This window comes from Octopus bimaculoides, chromosome 2, assembly GCF_046866305.1.
Source record: "Octopus bimaculoides isolate indiv1 chromosome 2, ASM4686630v1, whole genome shotgun sequence".
NCBI classification, from domain to species: Eukaryota; Metazoa; Mollusca; class Cephalopoda; order Octopoda; family Octopodidae; genus Octopus; species Octopus bimaculoides.
The window spans coordinates 121919497-121942964 of record NC_142929.1 but is presented as its reverse complement, the minus strand read 5'-3'; the positions used below and the strand labels follow the sequence as shown (position 1 = coordinate 121942964).

Sequence of the window (23468 nt, the reverse complement as noted above, 5' to 3'; positions counted from 1 at the left end):
ACTGTCTGTCAAGCGGAAGAACAAGCGCTCCAGCTTGATCAGCCACGGAATAGAGCAAGGGACGACAGCCAGACGGTAGTGGATGACTGAACCGACGTATGCATTCGTCACCTCCACCGGATCCTTCAGGGACAGATTCCTCCCAGCCCATTTCTGCATAAGACCGGTCACCCTGCTCGTAACCCCCTTCCCCTAGACACACACACAAATACACTTTTTGTCCACCTGGCGGTCCGAACCAAAACAAAACTTCGAGCATTTTAATCGGGCCTTTCGACCTGCGCCTAATGTAGCCGTCGGACAGTATGGACCTGCCTCTCCAGGTATAGAACCGCCGGCCTACCGACTTCTGGTTTATTCTTCTGTCACCGCTTCTTACAGCTTTAGAGTAGTGCCGATCACCTCGATTTCCAAGATTTTCGACACTAGTACGGTGACGTCGTCCGTACAAGCCGACACAAACCTTCCACATTCTAGTTCACGCAGGATACTTCTCAAAACATTCAGTTTCCGTAACAATGGCTTGAGAGCCAGCACGCTCAAAAGGGGTAGAAGTGGGCGTCCGTGATGCACCAAACGTGCGATGTTAAACGATCCTGAGAAGTGTCTATTTACTTTGACCACCGAATAGATGTCGCTGTACGTTGTGGATGGAGTTGGTAATGGTAGTGTTCGTGGTCGTATTGTCACAGTTGGTTGATGCCTGTGGTTATGTCACTTTTATGGAGTGGGGAGTCAATTTCATAGTTGGAATTAAATTCTCGTGCTATGTTGTAGTGGTTGTTGCTACTGCTGCCGTTAGTCGTCAACAGTGGTAGTATAGTCCACTGGACTTTAAAGTTGGTGAATGTTCCCCCTCCCTTCCATTTGAGGGTCGAAGGTGAAGGACTTTAACGTATATTGCCACTCACTCACATAGATACCTCTGGCTTCCTCCTCCTTGTCTCTGGGCAGAGCGAACATCACCGTGTTTGCTTTTATTTTTTAGCACACTTTTTCCAAAACAAAACGAAAATTTTACTTTCGAATTTGAACCCCACCGAGAGGTATAGGCAAACAAACAAACGAACTAACTAACTAACAAACAAACAAACAAACGAGACCTATGCGATGCTGGTGGTTTCGGCAAACGTTTTGTAAGAATATTAAACAATTAACAACTGTTGGAGACACAAATTACACGTTAAAAACTTACGAGCTATACCACACGCGTCTAGCCACTATAAGTAATAATAATAACAACAACAATAATAATAATAATGATAATGTTTTAAAATTTTGACACAAGGCCAACAATTCCTGGGAGGGGGTAAGACTCCCCACTCCATAAAAGTGACATAACCACAGACATCAACCAACTGCAACGACAATACAACCACGAACACTACCATCACCAACTCCATCAACAACATCGACCCTAGTGCTCAACTGGTACTTATTTTATAGATCCCGTAACGATGAAAGGTAAAGTAAACGTCGGCGAATAATAATAATAATAATAATAATAATAATAATAATAATAATAATATTACTAATAAATATAATAATAATAATAATAATAATAATAAGTATGAATACGAGGTAACGGGTGCTTGGTACCAACATATACCGGAAAGGTAATGGAAGAAAAGGGTAAGTCAAAAATACTCTGGGCCTTTGACGTCCAGACAAACAAGGTGTTAGAATACCGAAGGCCGGATATAGCAACCTTTAGGAAGGACAAACAAGGGTGCCTAATAATCGACGTAGCAGTGCCAGGAGATCAACATATTATCATTTAAGAAAGAGAAACGATTGATAAATACGGAGACCTGAGAACTGAGATCACCAAGATGTGGCAGCTACGAAAGTTAAACATAAAGATTTTCCTTGTTGTCATCGGAGCATTGGGTTCAATACCACCCAAGCTGAAGAAACATCTAGAAACTTTAGAAATACCCTACAATCTAGGTGTATTGCAAAAATCGGCATTACTTGGAGCTGCACGCATATTGCATAAAGAACTGTCAGTCTGAGGTCCTTGTTGTGACTTGACAGACAGTACAAACCTCTGGTAGATACAATATCTTCAATCAACAACATCACGATATCTGATACTGTGCGACATCTTTAATAATAATAATAATAATAATAATAATAACAATAATAATAATAATAATAATAATAATAATAATAATAATAATAGATGATGATGATGATGATGATGATGATGATAATTGAGAGATATATCTTACTTGCACCGGACACCGAGAAAATTAAATATTCGCCTCAAGTTTCTTAAATTTTCCCCTCCCCTTCTCTCGAGGGAGTGAAACACTCACATATCAACATTTCGTTTTCTGTCATCAACACTCAGGCAACTCAATGGCAGCGTATTTCCTATCTCAGTTTCCCTCTCATTTCAAACTAATAATCATAATGATTTTACTGATAAAGATAACGCTGATGATAATGAGATGACAAAGACGACGATGACGATGACGACAATGATGATGATGATGACGACGACGATGATGGTAGTGATGGTATTCGCCGGTGTCACCGTAATTGTGGTTGTGATGGTAACCGTTTCTAATTTCTAAATTTACAATTCCTTGCTGAAATAATTTTCTAATTTTGGCACGTGACAAACAATTTTAGGGTAGGGGGTTAGTCGATGCCATCGACCCAGTGCTCAACTGGTACTTTATTTCATCGATCTCGAAAAAATGAAAGGTAAAGTCGACCATGACGGATTTTGAACTTAAAACGAAGAACCGGAATGATGGTCACACATGTCCATTTCGACGTATGAGTGTTTGAAGGGGAGAGTTTAAAAAAAAAAGATTAAGAAGTAAAAGAAGCTGTAACTTATTGTGATAGATGCAAGAATGTAATTTGAGTCCAGGTGTGGATTTTACTATGAAGTCACACTTGGGACTCTGATGACTTTGATTTTGCCTGGGATTGGACAAATGTGTGTTGTTTACGGGATATGATTCTGTCATTGTCCTATTTCTTCACTTGAAATTATTTAGATGCATTTTGCCCCGTGCGCTAATAATAATAATAATAATAATATTAATAATAATAAAATAATAATAAAGATGATGATGATGATGATGATGATGATGATGATGATGATGATGATGATAGTGTTGATCTCTTTTATTCACCACAAAAGCTTAAGTTACTGAAGATAATACAAGGATGGAATACACAAAAGTGGTGTTTCCATCGAATACAAATGTTTTAATCAAAATAAAAGATATAATAAGAAAAGATTTCAATAAGGAAAGTTTCCTAACAGTGAGATGAAGGCAACCAAAGTAATTCAGAGGAAACCCTTGGGCAAAGCCTGAACTGTTCTGACACATCAAAAGCATCACAAGTGCCTCTACAAGTTTTTTCTCCACCCGCTTAGAAAATCATACTCAGGGTAGACCCATCCAATCTTGTCGCACTCCCCAGTCTTGTCGCACTCTCCGGCTTTTTGTTAAACATACTGGAAGCAGCACTTCCCCATCTACCTTCTTCTTTCTCTATTTTATTCATATTTGAAGAAGTTGATGAGAGCTTCGCTACAGATGAAATCTTTCAGACGATTCTATCACACAATTTCTTTTGACCTAAACCAGGCAGAAGAAGACTAGCAAACCATTTCTGCCAAAGGAAGATGGTGCACCACTTTTCGCTTCAGATTTGGATGATTGCCAAATTCATTGCACATGAGACAGCATCTATTCGACACAAGGCTACAAGTCCCTAATGCATGAACACTCAACTACAGTCTACAGGTTTCATTTTCGAATACTTTCAGCTGTTTGCAGTCCTATGTTCGTAAAGCTTGTCTTGAACAGGAAATACCCCGCCATCATCCGTAGAACTGCGATGCCAAAAGTTTTTGGAAGTTGTCGATTCGGTCTGAAAGTTCTTCAGAGCAATCAACTCAAAATATTCACGTCATCGACTGGAGTCGCTCCCAGACCATTACCAGTAATATTTGTCAATGGCCTGCTGTAGAATTCGTGTGTTGTTTTCCATCTAAAGCATTATCCAGCTTCTAAAATACTGTGAGAGTCTGGGAACATTGTAGATGCTAAATCCCAGTCTATCTGGACACATGATTGCAATTCGGTCAAAGTGACAAGCCACAGAATGATATCACACGAACGGCACCCACACCAGTTCACCTACATTTTCGTCGTTATCGTCATTTCCAAAATATAGCGCGTGCCTGCACTTCAGCAGTGACGGCATTCAAAAACCAGCACGGAGTGAGTGCAGGCAGTAGATGGATTTTCTAATCAGCAGAACCTGATTATTCCGTAAAAAGCAAAATATACAATCCATCTAGTCAGATGTAATACACCAATAAGAAGATGTTGGCACTGTCCACTTCCTCTTGGTCTTTCCAGGATAACTTCTTAACCCATTTCTCAGTGAAACTGGCTCCTCTGCCCGAAAACCTCTTCCCAGCTCTTTTCTACCTTGAGGTCCCAATAGGATTGTGAAGGTTGTAGACACAACTTCCCACTCCGGAACAAACTGATATTGCAGACAAGCAAAGTCTATGTATATCAGTTCAAATAATTTATTATTCAGAACACATTTCGTTATACAGACTAACTGATACATTGGCTCACACATAATCTGACTGACATCTTAACTCATACATTGACTGACATACTGCTAAAGAAATTATTGCTTCATTCGAAAAGGGAATGAATGATTTTCAAGAATAGGCAGCAGCCATGTATCAAGTATATCTTTTGACGAAATGAAACGAAGATTCATTGACAGACCTACAATGTATGCTGATATCGATGAGTTATCGTACATGCTTTCGTACGATGGTTTTAACTGTTGTTTTTGCTCAATGATGACATCTATTTTACTTTGAAAATAGTTTTAATCTATTTCTTTTCTCCTCTTTTCTATTTCCAGAAGTCAAAGATTGCGTGTTTCCACAGACTAACAACCGGCATTTAAGTGCAGAATCGAAAGAAATGCAGAATATTCCTGGAGGAAAATCTCAGCTTGAAAATAATCATTCTGGTCCAGACTGCAAATCTGCATCTGAACTTTGGACCAAAGACAAAGCACAACTTACTGAGATGGGAATAGATAATGTGAATTTGAGATCATCTTCTCTGACCTCATCGAAAAGTGGCAAGAGAAGTGAGAAAATGCACAGGGAAGATGCTGTCAATAGAAAAAAAGAAGCTCAACATCGTGAATTCAACAATATTGAGTTGGTTAACAACTCATTGATTACAGATGTCCACAGTTTTCCACCTTCGAGACAGACACGCTGGGACCAGTACAACCAAGTCAGACTGAATGAAACTTCCATTCGAAAACTGCAGAAATCCCTGGATGCTCAAGACGACATGCACCAAAGCTTCCTGGAACATTATAAGCCGAATAGTAATTTCCATGCCAGTCTCTCACACACCAACGATCAACAGAAGTCGTCAAGAAATAGATTCAAACGTGGTAAGTCAAGATTGACTTTCCTTCAAATATTTTTGCTTCTACGAACAAAATCAACACCATTTTACAACCATCCATCACCACCAACATTACCATTACTACAAGCACCAATACCGCCTGTACAGTCGCAACAAACACCTCGTCCCTAGTTCTATTACGACCATCGACACTACTCCCTTTATTATTTTCACTATCACTACCTTGAAGGCACGTGGCTTAGTGGCTGGTGTATTTGGTTCGTGATCGCTAGATTGTGATTACAGTTCACAGAGACGAGTTGTGTCCTTGAGCAAGACACTTTTTTTATTTCAAGTTGTTCCAGTCGACTCAGCTGACAAAATGAGTAGTACCTGCATTTCAAAGGACCAGCCTTGCCACATCCTGTGTCACGCTGAATCTCCTGAGAGTTACGTTAAGGATACGCATATCTGCAGAGTGTTCAGTTACTTGTACGCTAATTTCACAAGCAGGCTGTTCTGTTGATCGAATAAACTGGCATTCCATCGTTGTAACCGATGGAATGCCATTATCTGTCACTACCTTCATTACCTAGCCACAAACTACAACTAACCATGACAACTAACCACTAACGACATCTCCCACAATTGCCCCCAAGTACCACGACTGCCATCACCCCGTTGACCCCCGTTGACGTTATTACTTTCATTGCCACGATACAATTATCTATAACATAACACACTATTATGACTACCACTACAATCTCGATTATATAATACTATCATCATCCCAACCATCACTATCCAAACCATCAGTAACCGTCACCATCACCATCACCATCACCACCAGTACCAATATCACCAACATACCATCATCACCACCACCATTACCAGCATCGCTACCACACCATCATCAGCATCATCACCATAACAATCCGAAACATCAGCCCCTTCATCACTGTTGTCACAGTCATTTTCAGGCATCTCCATGGCCACATCACAACCATTACTAATCCCCTATCACTGCCATCACGCCATCAACCAACATCACTAACTCAATCACTATTTCCATCATCACCAACCAAACTCTATCACCGCAATCATTAACTCATCTACCATCAACATCATCAATAATTTATACTCTACCACTAGTATCATCATCATGATCCAACAGAGAGGTCTCTTTACTGTCGCTCGATCTGTTGAAATTAATTAATTTCCATAGAGATTACAATGGTTTATCAATATTTTAAATGTATATCATGGCTCAACATACTATTATTTTTTTAAAGAGATTTTGTACATCCATAAAAAGTCGATACCAAATATGTTTGTCTATCTTTTCAGGGGTTACTCCTGCAAGAACTAATGGTCAGTTCGTTCATTCAGCAACAAGTGATTCCACATCCTGTTTGCTAGCAGCTTCCATATTTCCAATCGTAACAACTTCCGGCGATTCGCACTCACCAGGTAAAGTTTGCCTTTTCTACAGTGACGTTATTGTCACTACACTACAAATAACAGTAACAGTACCATTGTCGTCATCATCATCACCTCCATCATCATCATCAACACCATCATCACCACAACCACCACCACTACCAGGACCACTAAGCATTTCGCCCGGTGTGCTAACGATTCTGCCAGCTCACCGATTTAAATAATAATAATAATAATAATAATAATAATAATAATAATAATAATAATAATAATAATAATAATAATAACGGTGTTAATGAAATTGAAGTCATTGATGATGACAGTGTCGCACCCGGCAGGCTCAGGGATTCTGGGCCGGCTCCAGCCTGTCGATATCCAGAAAGGGACCACCACACACGGCGTAGATGGAGCAAGCAAATTAATGCTGTGGTCATGGAGTATTACTACCTGAGCAACTCTGTAGATGAAAATGGTGCTGAAATTAGGGATTACCGACAACGTATGTATGATCATTAGAGAGAAAAGGGATTGTTTCAACTCACAGAACAGAGACTATGTGATCAAGCTGGGGCAATAAAAAAAAATCGCTGATTCACAGAAGTAGAACTCGAAGCTATCAAAAGATGGGTATTGGAAAATAGCAGCAGAGATAACGATGAAAATACAGTTCTTACTAATAAAAGTAATCTCATAGCACAGGAAAGGAGCAGTGGTAGTTTACTTGATGAGAAACATATAGATGATCTGAAAGAAGACAAACTAATGGCGACATGACAGATGAACAAAAGGCAATCTACGACAGAATAAAGGCAAGGCTGCAGGGGAACGATAGCGACATTATTTGCAACCTTTAAAATGTTGATCGGTGGAAATTGAGCCAAGAAACGAAAAATGTCAATGGAATTCTGAAATACATCAGAACAAACAACATCACAGAAACAAATAATTTGATCAAGGCAGCAAGTATTGTTGTAGCAGAAAACGTAGGTGTTGATGTCAAGAGAAAGAAATATAATAGGGGTGACAAAAGAAAAGATCCATGGTGGAAAAGAAGAATACAGGCAAGCTTAGGTATGCTCTCGAAGGACATTTCTGTGTTAGACCGAAAAGACAAAAGGGAGGTTAAAAGCGAACAAAAATACAGGGCGTTGAAAAGGAAGTATAATATTGAAAGAAAGGGCCTGAAAGTAGTAATGGAAGAACTGAAACAGCGCCTCGTTGCAAAGAAAGCAAAGATGGTAAGATACGATGGTAAGATTCTGTGTTAGCAGAAGAATATGTTATTCAGAGTAGATCAGAAGAGATTCTATAAAGAAATAAATGGAACGTGTACAGATGAAAAGTTGATACCAGATAACAATGAAGGTCAAAGGTTTGGGAATGACATCTGGAGCAAAGACAAGGAGCACAAGAAGGATGCTGAATGGTTGCAAGAACTGAAACAAACAGTAGTCTGTCCGAAACAGGCAGAACTAGTCACTTCAGTTAGGGAAGTGAAGGAAATCAGCAAAAAAAAAAAAAAAAAGAGCAACTGGAAGGCCTCAAGACCAGATGGAGTTCAAGGCTACTGGATCAAAAGATTTCGTGAATGTCATGCACGAATAGCTGCGCAACTGAATACCTTGTTAAATGCCGACCAAGTAACATCAGAATGGTTGACATTGGATAGGACAGTGCTGTGCTTGAAAAACATCGAAAAAGGCAATACGGTAGACAATTACAGGCCGATATCCTGTTTTCCACTTATATGGAAATTATTGACTGGAATATTCGCAGAGTCAATGTACGAACATTTGGAACAAAAATGGAGTCCTTCCACATGAGCAGAAAGGTTGCAAGCGTAAGTGCAGAGGTACCGAGGATCAACTCCTGATATACAAAACTGTATTTGGGGACTGCAAGAGGAGGAAAAGTGACTTAGCCATGTCATAGATCGACTATCGTAAGGCGTACGATATGACCCTACATTCTTGGATTATAGAATGTATCAACATATTTGGTATTGGATCGAATGCTGAGGGATTGCTTGGAAAAAGTATGGGGACGGACCTGACAGCATACGGAAGAAGTTTAGGGACAATATAAATCAGGAGAGCATCTTCCACGGGGACTGCCTGTCCCCACTCATCTTTGTGCTGTGCATGATACCACTAACACTGATTCTGAGGAAAGCAAAGGCCGTGTATGTATTCAAAAGCCGCCAACAAAAAGTCAACCATTTGTTATTCATGGATGACCTCAAACTTTATGGTAAAGATTAATCCCAAGTCAGTTCCCTAGTTGATACGGGGTATACTTTCAGTGCTGATATCAGAATGGAGTTTGAACTGAGAATGTGTGGTGTGTTAGTCTTGAAGAGAGAAGCAAAATCAAATGTATGGACGGGCTAACGATAACATTGGGGAGGTTATGAAGCAGATAGGAGAGACGGGCTATAAATACTTGGGGATTTTGGAAATGGATAAACTGATGGAGAAAGAAATGACAGAAACATTTTAGGTGGAGTACTTGCTCAGACTGAGACTGATCCGTAAGTCGAAATTAAACAGATGGAATAAGATCGAAGCTATCAACACCTGGGCGGTTTCTCTCCTTAGATATGGAGCAAGGGTAATCGCATGGACAGTAGACGAACTAAACAGCTTAGACATAAAGACAAGGAAGTTGCTAACTAGATATGGAACATTCCACCCAAAAAGTGACAGAAACAGACTGTATGTATCAAGAAAAAGAGGGGGAAGAGGACTTATTGGATGCGAACACACCATTAGAGCAGAAGAAAACAACATAGCATGGCATGTAAAAAATGCCAGAGAACCGCTATTATTAGAAGTAAGAAGGTTAGGCTTGTGTAGGATGAAAGATTGCAAAGATAAAGCACTGTACAAGCAATGCATGGACAATTTCATAGGGATGTTGAAGATAAGACAGAGAGAGAAAAAAGATGGCTGTGGATAACAAAAAGTGATTTAAAACCAGAAACGAGGCTCTAATCTGTGCTTCCCAGAGCAAGCACTAAGAATAAATTACTTAAAATACAGAATAGACAACACATCAGAAAGGGATAAGTGCAGAATTTGTGGACAAAATGGTGAAACCGTATGGCATATTACCAGCCAATATACGCCACTAGCCCAGAAGGAATATAAGGGACGCTACGACAATATTGCCAGGCTTGTCTATTGGACACTTTGCAACAAGTATGGACTTGGCAGAGCAAAAAATTGGTACGACCACAAACCGAAGGCATGATCGAAAATGATAATGCAAAGATCCTGTGGAATTTTATGATTCAGTGCGACCATGAGATAGAGAATAGAAAGCCAGACATAGTGTAAATTGAGAAAGAAAGCAAACTATGCTGGATCATAGATATAGCATGCCCTGCTGACAACAAGGTATGCGATAAGGAAGAAAGAAAAGTCGATAGATATGACAGGTTAGCTTAGGGGGTTAAACAGTTGTGAGCTTATGTCAACACAAACATTTGATCACTATAAACAAATTATCTGTGTGGTTGTTCGGTAAGAAAATGTCGAACCTTCATACGTCTCTCGTTAGAGACGTATGAAGTTGAGTTTATCATATATATATATATATATATATATATATATATATATATATATATATATATTACATGCTGTGCGGCATCTTCTACTATAGCGCTGCACTGACCAATGGCTTATTGACAGAAACTGTCTAGAAGCCGGTCATTGCGTTCCCGTAATTTAGCAGTTCGGCACTTAAAGACCGATAGAATATTACCAGACTTGAATAAACGATTTGTTTGAATAAGACTCTTCAAGGTGGTTCACCAGTATGGCTGCAATAAAAGATTATGCATATGTCACATAGGATCAAAGGTGCTTGCCGAGCTGTAGGCTCATGAATACGATTTCCCGAATACTGTGTTGTATATTTTTTCTCCAATGAATGCATATATATTCCCGGTCCGTCACAAGATTACTCAGTTTTGCTAGCTGAGTTGATTGAAGCAACATTGAATAAAGTATTTTGCCCTGTCCAGGAATCGAAACCACAATCTTACAATCATGACAGCAACACACTAACAGACGCACCACAACTATAGTCCAACGAGTCACCTTAATATGCCATAAAAATGTAAGGAAAACAGATCTGCAGTTGGTTTCTATGGTAAGTATTTCAGTTGTTCTACCAACTGAAACACCTACCCATTGGATCATAATGTAAATGACCGGGTATTGTTGACCTTTGCAGAATCATCGTGTCGTGGTATGTTACAAGGTTAGCCGTCTGAATTACAGATATGTCTTCCACTTTCCAACCAGTTTCACTAAAGTCGATCCGAAGCTAAGGTAAAAATACTTGTCCAAGCTCTCATAAAGTGGAATCAAACCTGGAATCAATCATGACCACCAAACCATGCTTCTTGAACATTCGATCCTGCTTGCATCCATTTTACCATTAATATTCTACAACTGATATCTCTTGTTAAAAAAAGAGAAAAGTATTGTTTCGAATAAGAAGTGAGAATGGAATAAGTGACATATTAAATTTGTAATGAGAGTAACATCAATCATCATATTATATAAAAGAATTTTTGAATTAAGCAACGTGACTCTGAATGACGACGTAGATTTCTCACGTGTGGAACCTTACACGAGATTATCTGCTGCCAACCAAATACGCAGTTATCGATGTAATTATAAAACTTGTCAGTGTTACCAATGGTCGTGCTTGAAGGTATTGATTGGTTAGAGTAGTACAAGGCCACGCAATTGTATTGTCATCTGAAGTCTCTGGCCTTCATACATCTTTTCTATTTTTGCATTCACTGTGACGGGAAAAGTGAAATGTGACTAGCTTAACGTGTTGTCACCGTGATTAGAGAAGTGACATAGTGAAATGTATCACTGGGACAAAATACTGGCTGTTGTTGTTGTCGTCCTCGTTGTTGTTGTTACTGATGATGGTGGTTATGTGCTTGATGTTGTTATTGTTGCTGCTGTTGTTGTTCAGCACTAAGTCAGTTTTGATGCGCCAAATTTGTATTCAAAATTGACATAATGGTAACAATGCCATCTTTTTTAGTGTAATTTAGTCTTCTTCTTCTTCTTCTTCTTCTTCTTCTTCTTCTTCTTCTTCTTCTCATTATTATTATTATTATTATTATTACATTGGCGCAGCAATAGCTGTGTGATAAGTAGCTTGATTACCTACAACACGGTTCTGGGTTCAGTTCCACTGCGTGACACCTTGGGCGAGTGTCTTCTGCTATATCCTCGCGCCGACCAAAGCCTTGTGAGTGGATTTGGTAGACAGAAACTGAAAGAAGTCCGTCGTATATATATATATATATATATATGTGTGTGTGTGTGTGTGTGTGTGTGTATGTTTGTGTCTGTATTTGTCCCCCTACTATCGCTTAACAACCGATGTGGTGTGTTTACGTCCCCGTAACATAGCGGTTCGTCAAAAGTGACCGATAGAATTCTACTAGGCTTACTAAGAATAAGTCCTGGTGTCGATTTGTTCGACTAAAGGCGGTACTCCAGCATGGGCGTAGTCGAATGGCTGAAACAAATAAAAGAATAAAAGAATATGTTTCGGTCCTTGTGGCCAATACAGAAACTATTATTATTATTATTATTATTATTATTATTATTATTATTATTATTATTATTATTATTATTATTACAGTTATTATTATCTCTTTATCACAGGTTTTGTTGGAGCTCCTGGAGTCTTGCATGTGTAGCGGGCTTACTATCTTCAGCCTACGGTACCATGCTATTCGCTCTTTTCAGCTATCTAATACGTTCCTGATTATTCTGGCAAGGCCAAGGAGGCAAACCTTTTGTAACAGTTCTACTGGGCACTCTACTCTAATTTCCTTTATATTCCTCTTGATGCCTTCTGATATTGTTCCCAAGGACCCAACAATAATTGGCACTATCTTCACCTTCTTCATTTCCCATAACCGGGCTATTTCATACTTAAGAGGGTTGTATCTATTTTTCTTTTCGTCTTCCGTCTTGACTATTCGTGGGTCAAAGAGGAATGCAACATCAACTATATAGAACTTTGTTTCTCACAAATTCTTCTACGCCAGTATGGTTCTTTATGTTCTGTTTGTTCTTTTCTTTTGTATCCGACTCTATCTGCAGCAACCATAGCTGCAACCCAAATAATCTTGTTAGTTTCAGTTTATTTCTCGTCTGGAATAGCCCAAGGACCGAATCTATCATTTCGGTTTCAACTTTGAGCTTGCGTCGTCCAATGTATCTCAGGTTGGAGTTACTTGATCTTGGTCTTCTCTAATATATTGACAGAGCTCCTCACTATGTCCTGTTGATCATCATCGTATTCTTGTGATATAACTCTTCCTATTACTTCTGCTTCGTTTGTTGAGAATGCATTTATATTTACACTTTGCTTTACGTCTTCACTGCCACCTTTCATTCTTATGTTCTTACTGGGCACGTTATCTGTTGGTGAAGTATTATTGCAATCTTCTACTTTCCTTTTTATCACTTCTATTTCCATATCTGTTAACCACCCTATTACTCCTGCCTGGTCGGCTGACCGTTGCTCACTTGTTTCGAAAAGTCCTATCTCATTCCGTTTTGCTTTCATTCGTTATCAGAATCCCCTTCTGCTGGGTTCACTCCTGATTCAGGATGATCTTAGATGATGGGGTTCTTTGATTATCCCTAGAGGTTCTCCTGTGTTAGAGGGACTCCATCACTATCACTTTTTCCCTCTTTTTCTAGTGTCGTATACTATGTATACTTCCCTTCTTCTAATGTATACCGTGTATACTTTTTATTTTATCATTCCATTATATGTAAACCCCCACATTTTATGTCTGTCTTTGTATTGTCCCCCTCATCCTTCGCTCTGGTGGCAAATAGAAGAAATTATTATTATTATCATTATTATTATTATTATTATTATTATTATTATTATTATTATTATTATTGAATGAAAGAGCAGCACATGCCATCAAAGTAATACTGGGGTACAAATATTCAAAGTCCAATATACCCGTCTGATAAGGGTACACCAGTCACACGCAGCACAACTATATGTGCTCGAGATAGTGATCTTATATCAAGATAAACAGCTCATGACCTTGCAGTTGGGGCCCAGTTTGAATTTTCATCAGGTCAAGTAGCCCATTCTGCTCAAAAAGTCCCTGAATAAGGGTTGTTTAAGCATGTTGAACGAAACATCTATGTTTCCAGATGTGAATTATTCAAACCCCAAAGAATTCCTCTCAACACATGGCCATGATGCTCCCCAACTACTTCTACCTATAATCAGAGACGCACATATTGTTAGCCAATGAGGGACATGCATTACTGCTTAAGGTCAAACAAGTGATAAGCAAATCTATGGCAATCTTCATTGTTAATTCCAGTTGTAAAAGTCCACGGCCTCCCTCTTTTCTTGGCAAATAAAGTCGTTCTATATCTGCCTTAGGATGGTGCATTCTATGCATTGTCAACAATTTTCGTATCTTTCTGTCAACATTACATATTTCAGTAACTGACCAGTTAATGATATTGAAATTGTAAGTAACGACTGATATGGCTAAAGTATTGATCACTTCGATCCTGTTTCTTGCAGTCAGCTCTGTCTTGAGTATTGCCCTTACCCTGCGATAACATTCTCTTCTGATCCTTTCCCTCGTCACTGAATGCTTGATTCCGTCCCCTTTAAATACCCTAGATATTTGTAGCTCTCCGCTGGTTCTAATTCCTTTATAATATTCTGTTGTTACTGTCTATGTATGATCTTACTTCAAGGTGTTTCTGTCTCCAGTCTAAGTAGGTTTGTACAGTATTAGATTTATTTGTGGGGAAATATATGGCATGATAGAAGGCCGTAAGAACTTCTTTATTATCACCCCTTGACCATTTTTCATTCTTTTTCTTTTGGTTATTTGATGACGAGCATGGCTGGCCATCTGTTGTAATATTCCAGTTGTGTGGTACTTCCAGCTCCTGTGTTTCCAGAAGATTTGAACCAGTGGCTGATTTTTCGGATCGAATCTGGTTCGTCCTTCGAGTATGTGGTCCTTGGTGATCCGGGTGACGACCAATTCGGTTTGTATTTTGCTTTGTTATCATTCAGGAATGACAAGCTTGCACGTTGGCATTAGGGGACGGATCTGTCTGTTTAGGGTTAATTTCTTGAGACAACACCGTTTCCGTGTTCTCTGCATGTAAACATCGCTCGTAACGTAGTTTCTTAAGGCTAACAGATCTGTATTCGTCTGTACTCTTTTGTTGATAGATTTATCATAGTTTTTAGCATAGTTTTTTTTGTGGTGTTTTTATACTTATGAATTGTTCACTGTCTGTGTTAGTTCGAAAAAAATAGTTTTTTTTTTTGTTTTTACTTCGATTGTGACACCAGTTTTCATATGTGTGTCCTGTAAATTTCACGTGGTTGTCTAAACATATGAGTAGCCCCATGGGTATTTAACTGTATATATGATTGTGTAGACATTCCAGTGTATGTGTAATTACTCAATGTATGTACCTACTGTTTCGTTCCATTTATATTTTATAACTTGTAAACTTTACGGTGTGGATTTCGCGTGTGTGTTTCGCGCGTTTCACTGAGACGTCGTGCATAGGAGAAACTATGCTTTGTATGGCAGTAAAATTTCGTTTTTATGATTATGTTCGTTAAAAGACCGCTTCCTTCAAGTCTTCCACAGGTTCCTTTATCCCATTCCACCGATGTTATTAGATTAGATTTGTTTTTGAATGGGGAGCTATGTGTAGCACATCCATGTTGTTATTCAGCGCGGTGCTCCTTCTATATCTTATTATTATAATCATTATTATTATTATTATTATTATTATTATTATTATTATTATTATTATTATTATTATTGTTCAGTAGTTTTATTTTTATAACGTGCTTTCACTTCACTACCGAGCGCAGCTCTGTGCGCCTTGGGTATGTGCTGTGGTTTGCTGTGGTGCTCTTATGTTTACTGTATTGAAAGTGTTTTGCGTAGAATGTGTACAGTACCCAGTAGTGCAATTTTCTGTATGTTATATATATTTGTAAGTCCTGGTGTTTTTGTTATGTATTTGTCTGAATATTTTTTTTATTATACCTAAGGCACCTACTATGATAGGAATTGTTTCTGTTTTTAGATTCCACATTCGAGTTACCTCTATTTCCAGGTCTTTGAATTTTGAAAGTTTTTCCATTTATTTTAGAGAAACGTTGTCATCTGCTGGTATTGATACATCAATTAGAAAGCATTTTTTTCCTTCATGATCTTTGACAACTATATCTGATCTATTTGCCTTAATTTCTCTATCTGTGTGTATTGGCATATCCCAGAGTATGGTTGCTTTCTCGTTTTCTGTGACCTTTTCTGGCTTGTGTTTATACCATCTTTTTTCTGTTGTTATTCCATAGTGTTGGCATAGTTTCCAGTGTATATAGGTCTCAGCTCTGTCATGTCTGTGAATATATTCCTTCTTAGCCAGGACTGGGCAGCCAGAGATAATATGATTTATTATTTCTTGTCCATCTCCACATATTCTACAGTTACTTGTTATGTTTCTTTTCATTATGTGTTTTTGGTAATTTCTGGTGGGGAGGCTTTGGTCTTGTGCAGCAATTAAAAATCCTTCAGTCTCTGCTTTGAGTCCTGAGCTTCTCAACCATTGCTGGGATTTTTCTGTCTATTTCTTTTTCATTTAGTTTAGCCCAGTATTTACCATGTAGGGGCTTTTCTTGCCATCGTTTTATCATGGTCCATTGTTGTTCTAGTTTTAGTTTGGATTTCATTTGTTTTATAGCTTTTGTTGTTTCTTCTTCTTCTTCTTCTTCTTCTTCTTCTTCTTCTTCTTCTTCTTCTTCTTCGTATTTGTTAGGTAGATTGATTTCTTGTTTGTATTTGTCAGCTTCCTTAAATACTGAAAACAGTTTTTTGTTTTGCTCGTGTTTTGTGGCTATTTGTATTAGTTTTCCTTGCTTCTGAAGTAGGTATTTTTGCAGTCCTATGGTGGTTATTTTATAATAGTTTTCTAGCTGTATAAGACCCCTGCCACCTTCTGTGCGTTGTATATATATAGCCTTTCTATGTCAGATTTTGGGTGGTGCATCCTATATCCTGTCATTATTTTTCTTGTTTTCCTGTCTATTTTAGATAGTTCGTTTAGTGTCCAGTTAAGGATGTTGTAGCTGTAGCTTATAACTGGGACAGCTAAAGTGTTGATACGCATTATCTTGTTTTTAGCATTGAGCTCTGTTTTTCGTATTGATCTAACTCGTCTATAGTACTCTTTCTTTATTTTTTCTTTCATTTGTGTATGTTGTATCCTATCTAGTTCATTGACTCCTAAATACTTGTATGGTTGGCTTTCGTCTACTTCTCTTATTTCGTTGGCTTTATCTAGTGTTATATTGCTACTTTAACTAATTTTCCTCTTTTCAGGGTTGCTTTGGCACATTTTTCTAATCCGAATTTCATATCTATTTCCTTGGTAAAGCCGTGTACTGTCTGTAGTAGTGTTTCTAGCTCTTTGTCGTTTTTAGCATATAATTTTAGGTCATCCATATATAGAAGGTGGCTGACTGTTTTTCCGTAGCATTTGTAACCGCATCCAGTTCTATTTAGCAATTCGGTTAAAGGTGTGAGAGCCAGGCAGAACAGGAGTGGAGAGAGCGTGTCTCCCTGGAATATCCCTCTTCTAATGGGGATGGCTTTCGTTTTCACAAGTCCCTCTTTTGTTTGGAGCTGTAGCACTGTCTGCCATTTGTTCATTGAGTGCCCTATGTATTTTATAATAATTGGTGCCACCTTGTTTATGGCTAGTGTTTCCAGAATCCACGTGTGGGGAACACTGTCGAAAGCCTTTTGGTAGTCCACCCAGGCCATACTGAGGCCTTTCTTCTTTCTGCGACTGTCTTCAGTTATGGCTTTATTGATCAATAATTGATCTTTACAGCCGTATGAGCCCTTGCAGCATCCCTTCTGCTCTTCTGGAAACAGGTTGTTATTTTCCAGGTGCTTACTCAATCTCTGCGATATTATTGCAGTAAAGGCTTTGTAGATCGTAGGGAGACAGGTTATAGGTCTATAGTTTTGTGGTTTCTGTCTCCGTGGATTTGGGGATTAAGATGGTTTTCCCTTTCGTGAGCCATTCAGGCATTGTCTCTGGCTCTGCTAGTATGTTGTTAAAGTTTTATGCCAGCTTTTTATGCATTCCTGGCAGGTGTTTTAACCAGAAATTGGGGATCTTGTCGTGTCCAGGTGCCTTCCAGTTGCTTAGTCTTTGCAGTGTCTGGGTGACCTCTTCAGTTGTTATGGGGGTCCAGAGTTGCTCAGGTGCTAAGTTCGTTGTTTTAATGGTCTTTTTCTGGGGTTGTTGCTTCACCGACCATATTTGTTTCCAGAATTTTTTCCAGTTCTTCTGCTGTTGGTGCTACAGTAATGTCTATTTTATTTTTACCCAGTTCTTGGTAGAGATTTTTGGGGTTGGATTTGAACTGTTTGTTTTGTTCAAAGAAACGTTGGCGTTTCTCATACCGACGGATCCTTTGTGCTTTGGCAATGATATCTTGCTTTAGTTTTTCTGTTGCCTCAGGTAAGTTTTTTTCTGTAATGCTGTATTTGTACAGTATTTTTGTTTTCTTCTTGTTACTTAGTTGTGTTGATTGTTTACTAATTTCGTTGAGAATCGATAAATCTTTTCTCTTTTTTTAAATTTTGTTCTGGATGTTATTTATCCACAAGGTCTGTTTGGGTAGTAGAACTCCTGTTCGGATGGGTTTGAGTGAGTATCCTGCTTCTTTTGTGGCTGCAGTGGCTGCCGCATATATTATGTCATTTAGCTCAGTGATATTGCCTGTTGTTTCTGTGGTTGTTAGTTCCGTGACGGCCAGGTTTATGCTATTTATTATTGATGTTGTTTTATTGTCTATTTTGATTTTTGGGAGATATAATCTGTGGTCCATTCTAAGATCTGTTGTTTTCAGTTCTTTGGTTATTCTCATTTTCATAGTATCGTAATTATTAGGTTTCCCTTCGTTATTTCCAGGCTTTATATTTGTTTTGCCTTCCTTTTCATTCATATGTTTGTCTGTGGTGTTCTGGATTGGTGCTTTTTGTACACTATTATACATCTCTACAGTCTGGGTTTGTTGTTTTTTGTTTACTTCGTTTTTGCCGGAAATGTTACGTTTGTCCTCGTGTTTTGCTATCTCGGTGTTTATATTATTTGGCATTGCTGTGTGACTACTATCTAGATTTTCCTGATGTATTTTTCCTTTCAATTGTTCTATTTCTATTTCTGATATTTTTTTTGCTTTTAGAATATATCTTCTTATGTTAGCTAGTTTATTAGGGTTCATTGTTTTATCGAGGTCTATATTTACATTATTTTTCTTCCATATTTTATATGTATGTGTTGTTGCGTTTTCGTTTTTTGGGTAGAGCACTGCTGTGAAATAGGCGTGTAGGATCGAAATGTATTCCTCACGTGTCCATTTATGCCGTTTTGGTTTTCTTTGCGGGACATGAGGAACAACGTCCGGCCCTTTATTTTGACGGTCATCGTTTTCGTAGGGTGTCCGGTTCGTTCATTTCTGTTGTCAGATTGTTTTGCACGTTCAGATCTTCGTACTTTTTTCGTAATAAGCTTACAGTAGGCACTTCTCGGTTGTTATTCTTGGGTGGAATAATACCGGTGTTATTTAGTCTGTTTGTAATTTTTTTGTACATGGTGTTTTTGGGTTCGAAGATGGTCTGATTTTGATGTAACACGTGTGTTTACGATCGCTGTGCGGGTAGTGTAGGTATCAAGTTAACATACATCATTATATTTGGAAAAATAGAAATAAATTTCAATGAGTATTACTTACTCGGATATAGTCCAGCCCTTGTCAGCTATTTTTTTTGGCTCCATGCGATGTCTTTATTTCCGATGTTTTTGGATAAGTTTCGGAGCAGTGATTTATCGTTCTCACATGTTAAACTTCCCCGGTGTCTTTTGTTCGTTAAACTTCCCCAGTGTCTTATTATTATTACTATTATGATTATTATTATTATCATTATTATTATTATTATTTCTAGCAGATCCCTGTGATGATGTCCCTGACTTCAGTGATACAGCCACAGACGTTCTTTTGAATACAACCCCAACTGAACGGAACACCATGTCATCCTTGTATTCGCCGCCACTGGCTTTATCCCTGTCGCCTACAGTTAAAGAGGACTTTGCCAACAGATTCTATCATCAGTTGTCTCTTGATTCAGTAAATTCCAGTTGTCAAAGCGTCAGCAACACTGATGCCGGCAGCCAACGTCGATCATCGAGGAAGAGGTCGCAATCAGCAGAGCCGAGAGGTTTTATAAAAATTTCTTTCATTTTGGATGCATGTCTGGTGTTCTTTTTGTATGTATGTATATAGTCTCTATATACGTGTGTGTCCATGTATGTAGATTGTGTATATGTGTGTGTGAATGGGTCACTGTGTGTGTGTGAGGAGATAGAGGATTGTTATGAAGTGATGAAGCGAGCAAGAAGGCGAGAGAAGTGTTACGTTGTTAGACAAAACACATTACGCGCCTGGATTTCGTTCTTAGCTGAGTTTGACTGCAAGTAAGTGTGTCTATCTAAAAGGAAAAACAAAACTGATTGAAATTAAACAGAGCAGACATTGGGCAGTAAAATACAGCTCCACACAATACTGACACGAAAAATAAGGTGTTAAAACATTAGGTAATACAGCCCTAGAAACACTACGTTTGAAGGACAATGAGATGGTAACGGTTGGAACGCCTTTTAATATATGTAACTAGATCAAAGCAGACAACACCACTAGCAATTAGTTGTTAAAACATAAACAAAGTAGTTTAACATGTGAGAACGATAAATCACTGCTCCGAAACTTATCCAAAAACATCGGAAATAAAGACATCGCATGGAGCCAAAAAAAATAGCTGACAAGGGCTGGACTATATCCGAGTAAGTAATACTCATTGAAATTTATTTCTATTTTTCCAAATATAATGATGTATGTTAACTTGATACCTACACTACCCGCACAGCGATCGTAAACACACGTGTTACATCAAAATCAGACCATCTTCGAACCCAAAAACACCATGTACAAAAAAATTACAAACAGACTAAATAACACCGGTATTATTCCACCCAACATAAACAAAGCATTAATTCCTTATCGGCGACAAATAGTTTTTATGTATTTGCAGGTATATATGTATGTGTGTACATGTATGTACATGTTTGCGTATGTATATGTGTGTGTGTGTGTGTGTATACATGTAGGCATATACATAGATACATAGATATATACATATATACATATATATATATATATATATATATATATATATATATATATATATATATATATATATATATATATATATATTTATTGTAAACCCATCGACTATCGCGCGTGTTGCGTTCCAAAATTCCTCGCAATAGGTGAAAATCCGCGAAATAGAATCAGTACTGTATATTTCATTTTTATTATTTTTATTATTTTTATAATTTGTATATATCTATTTTATTATAAATGCAAAACAACACCACGAAGGAATCGACCTAAGCTTGAATAATAAACCGTGATAGGTGAACCGCAATATGGCGAGGGATTACTGTGTGTATGTGTGTGTGTGTGTGTGTGTGTGTTTGTGTGTAATTCGACAATGGAAGATAATCAAGATAATGACACCTATACACGTGCACACACAAAGGTAGTGAAATTGAATTTGCACACTTCACATCAATGAATCAACTAATATCTTTCTATACGAAGGCGGCGAGCTGGCAGAGACGTTAGCACGCCGGGCGAAATGCTTAGTGGCATTTCGTTTGTCTTTACGTCTTGAGTTCGAATTCCACCGAGGTCCCCTTGGCGTTGTGAAACACATTTTGAAGCATTTCAGGAGTTAGCTCCTGCACTGCTAACTGAATGTGCTCTGTAAGCTCAGACAAACGATTGCTCCATCTTGGGGGTGGAGGTAAAAAAAAATAATAATTGCTGCCAAATTGAAAAAAAAGCTGTCATGGACAAATAAGAGGGGTCCAACAGGAATGAAAATAAAATTATAAACAAAATTCAGAATTTATACACTTTTAACACATATTAAACATGATAAACATAAATAAAAGTGAGTTTTAAAAAATGCATCCGATTTCACTGAAATCATCATTAATTCTGAGACACTCTGTATTTACTCGTCCGACGAAACGGGGGAGGAAACACAGGTGGTTGGGGAGACTAATTGCAGGTGGCGAGCGTAGCTTCTGAAAGTGGTCACGCGGTCAAACTCAAATGGCTGCGAGTCACAACAGTAGTTTGCTTCTTTGTATGAACATTTTGCATTATATAGTTCAGACATGGATGATATAGAAAGCAGACATGCTGGCGGGCCATACTGCGTTGCGCAGGATTGGAAACGTGAAACATCAACAGGGCACTTCTGGAGAATGGATGAATGGGTTTGTTGTGCCGCACACACACGCACATGGCCCGAAGTATCAACAAGGCGCCGACAAAAAATTTAATCTTCTTCTCATTTCCTCTGCCAAATTGGATAAAAAGGTTTTCATGAAATGTTATTCGCTAGTTATAATGCGTAAGTGGTAGAGTCTGAGGCCGACCGACTTTTCCCGGTTAATCTTTGCTCCTGCCACCGTCTCGTAAACCTCGATAGCCTTACCCACTTCACGTAGACGTGCTACTGTGGTTACGCTGATAGTGATATCGTCCGCGTAAGCTGTAACAAACTCCTCTAAACCTGGTTCTCTCGGGATGCCACTCAACCTTCGCAGTAGGGGCTCAAGAGCCACCACATACAAAAGTGATGGGAGTGGACATCTTTGACAAACCGAGCGCCTGATGTAGAACGGCTTCGAAAGGAAACCGTTCACCCGAACTATCGAGTCAATGTTGTGATACAAAGCGATAAATCACCTGAGGAAGTCAAGGCCTAGGCCGAACCGCGCAAGCACAGTCGCCAGGTATCGATGGTCAACCCTATCAAAAGCTTTAGACTGGTCCAAATGTACCAATGCCCCACCTTTGTCAGATTTATCACCAACCCTCTCTATGGTATAGCGAATAAGGTAGAGATTATCCTGAATGGTTCTGCCTGGGATGGCACAAGTTATCTAAAAGGTCCCTTTGTCCGGGTCCTTTCTGACCAACGTCACTACTCCTCAGCGCACAGATCTGGGGATAAACCCGTTCTGTTGCCAGTTCGCGTACACATCAGCCAGTACATTTATACAGCTCGTACAGAGGACCCTCAAGTCCCGGCGACTTACCCGCTTTACAGGGTAAGGCGTGATCGGCCCTTCGCAAGACTCCGCATCCGACGCTGAGAGGCACGGCACCCCGGCAAGAAAGTCCTCGAGGACTCCCCTACCATCAGGACCGCTACCACGCCCGAACAGCTGGGCGAAGTACTCTCGAAAGGCCTCACACATTTCCTCGGCTTCGTTTACCAAGACACAATTTTGATTCGTCAAAGACCGAATAGTAGAACTGTTTCTTTGTCGAGCTTCCACCACCCAGGCCCATCCAGCGGCCTTGATT

The 23468-nt window shown here is 38.9% G+C and overlaps 1 protein-coding gene across 2 annotated transcripts in view; it reads left to right on the top strand.

The window, feature by feature from the left end:
* LOC106875300 (uncharacterized) overlaps window positions 1-23468 on the top strand; it is a 61453-nt gene that overhangs the window by 21206 nt on the left and 16779 nt on the right. Inside the window, exons 3-5 of one of the 2 annotated variants that reach the window (XM_089347609.1) lie at window positions 4927-5478; window positions 6780-6902; window positions 19969-20241. In XM_089347609.1, coding sequence (XP_089203735.1) covers window positions 4927-5478; window positions 6780-6902; window positions 19969-20241 — 948 coding nt within the window. The remainder of the gene's footprint in view (window positions 1-4926; window positions 5479-6779; window positions 6903-19968; window positions 20242-23468) is intronic. The other variant, XM_089347608.1, reaches the window with a different exon arrangement.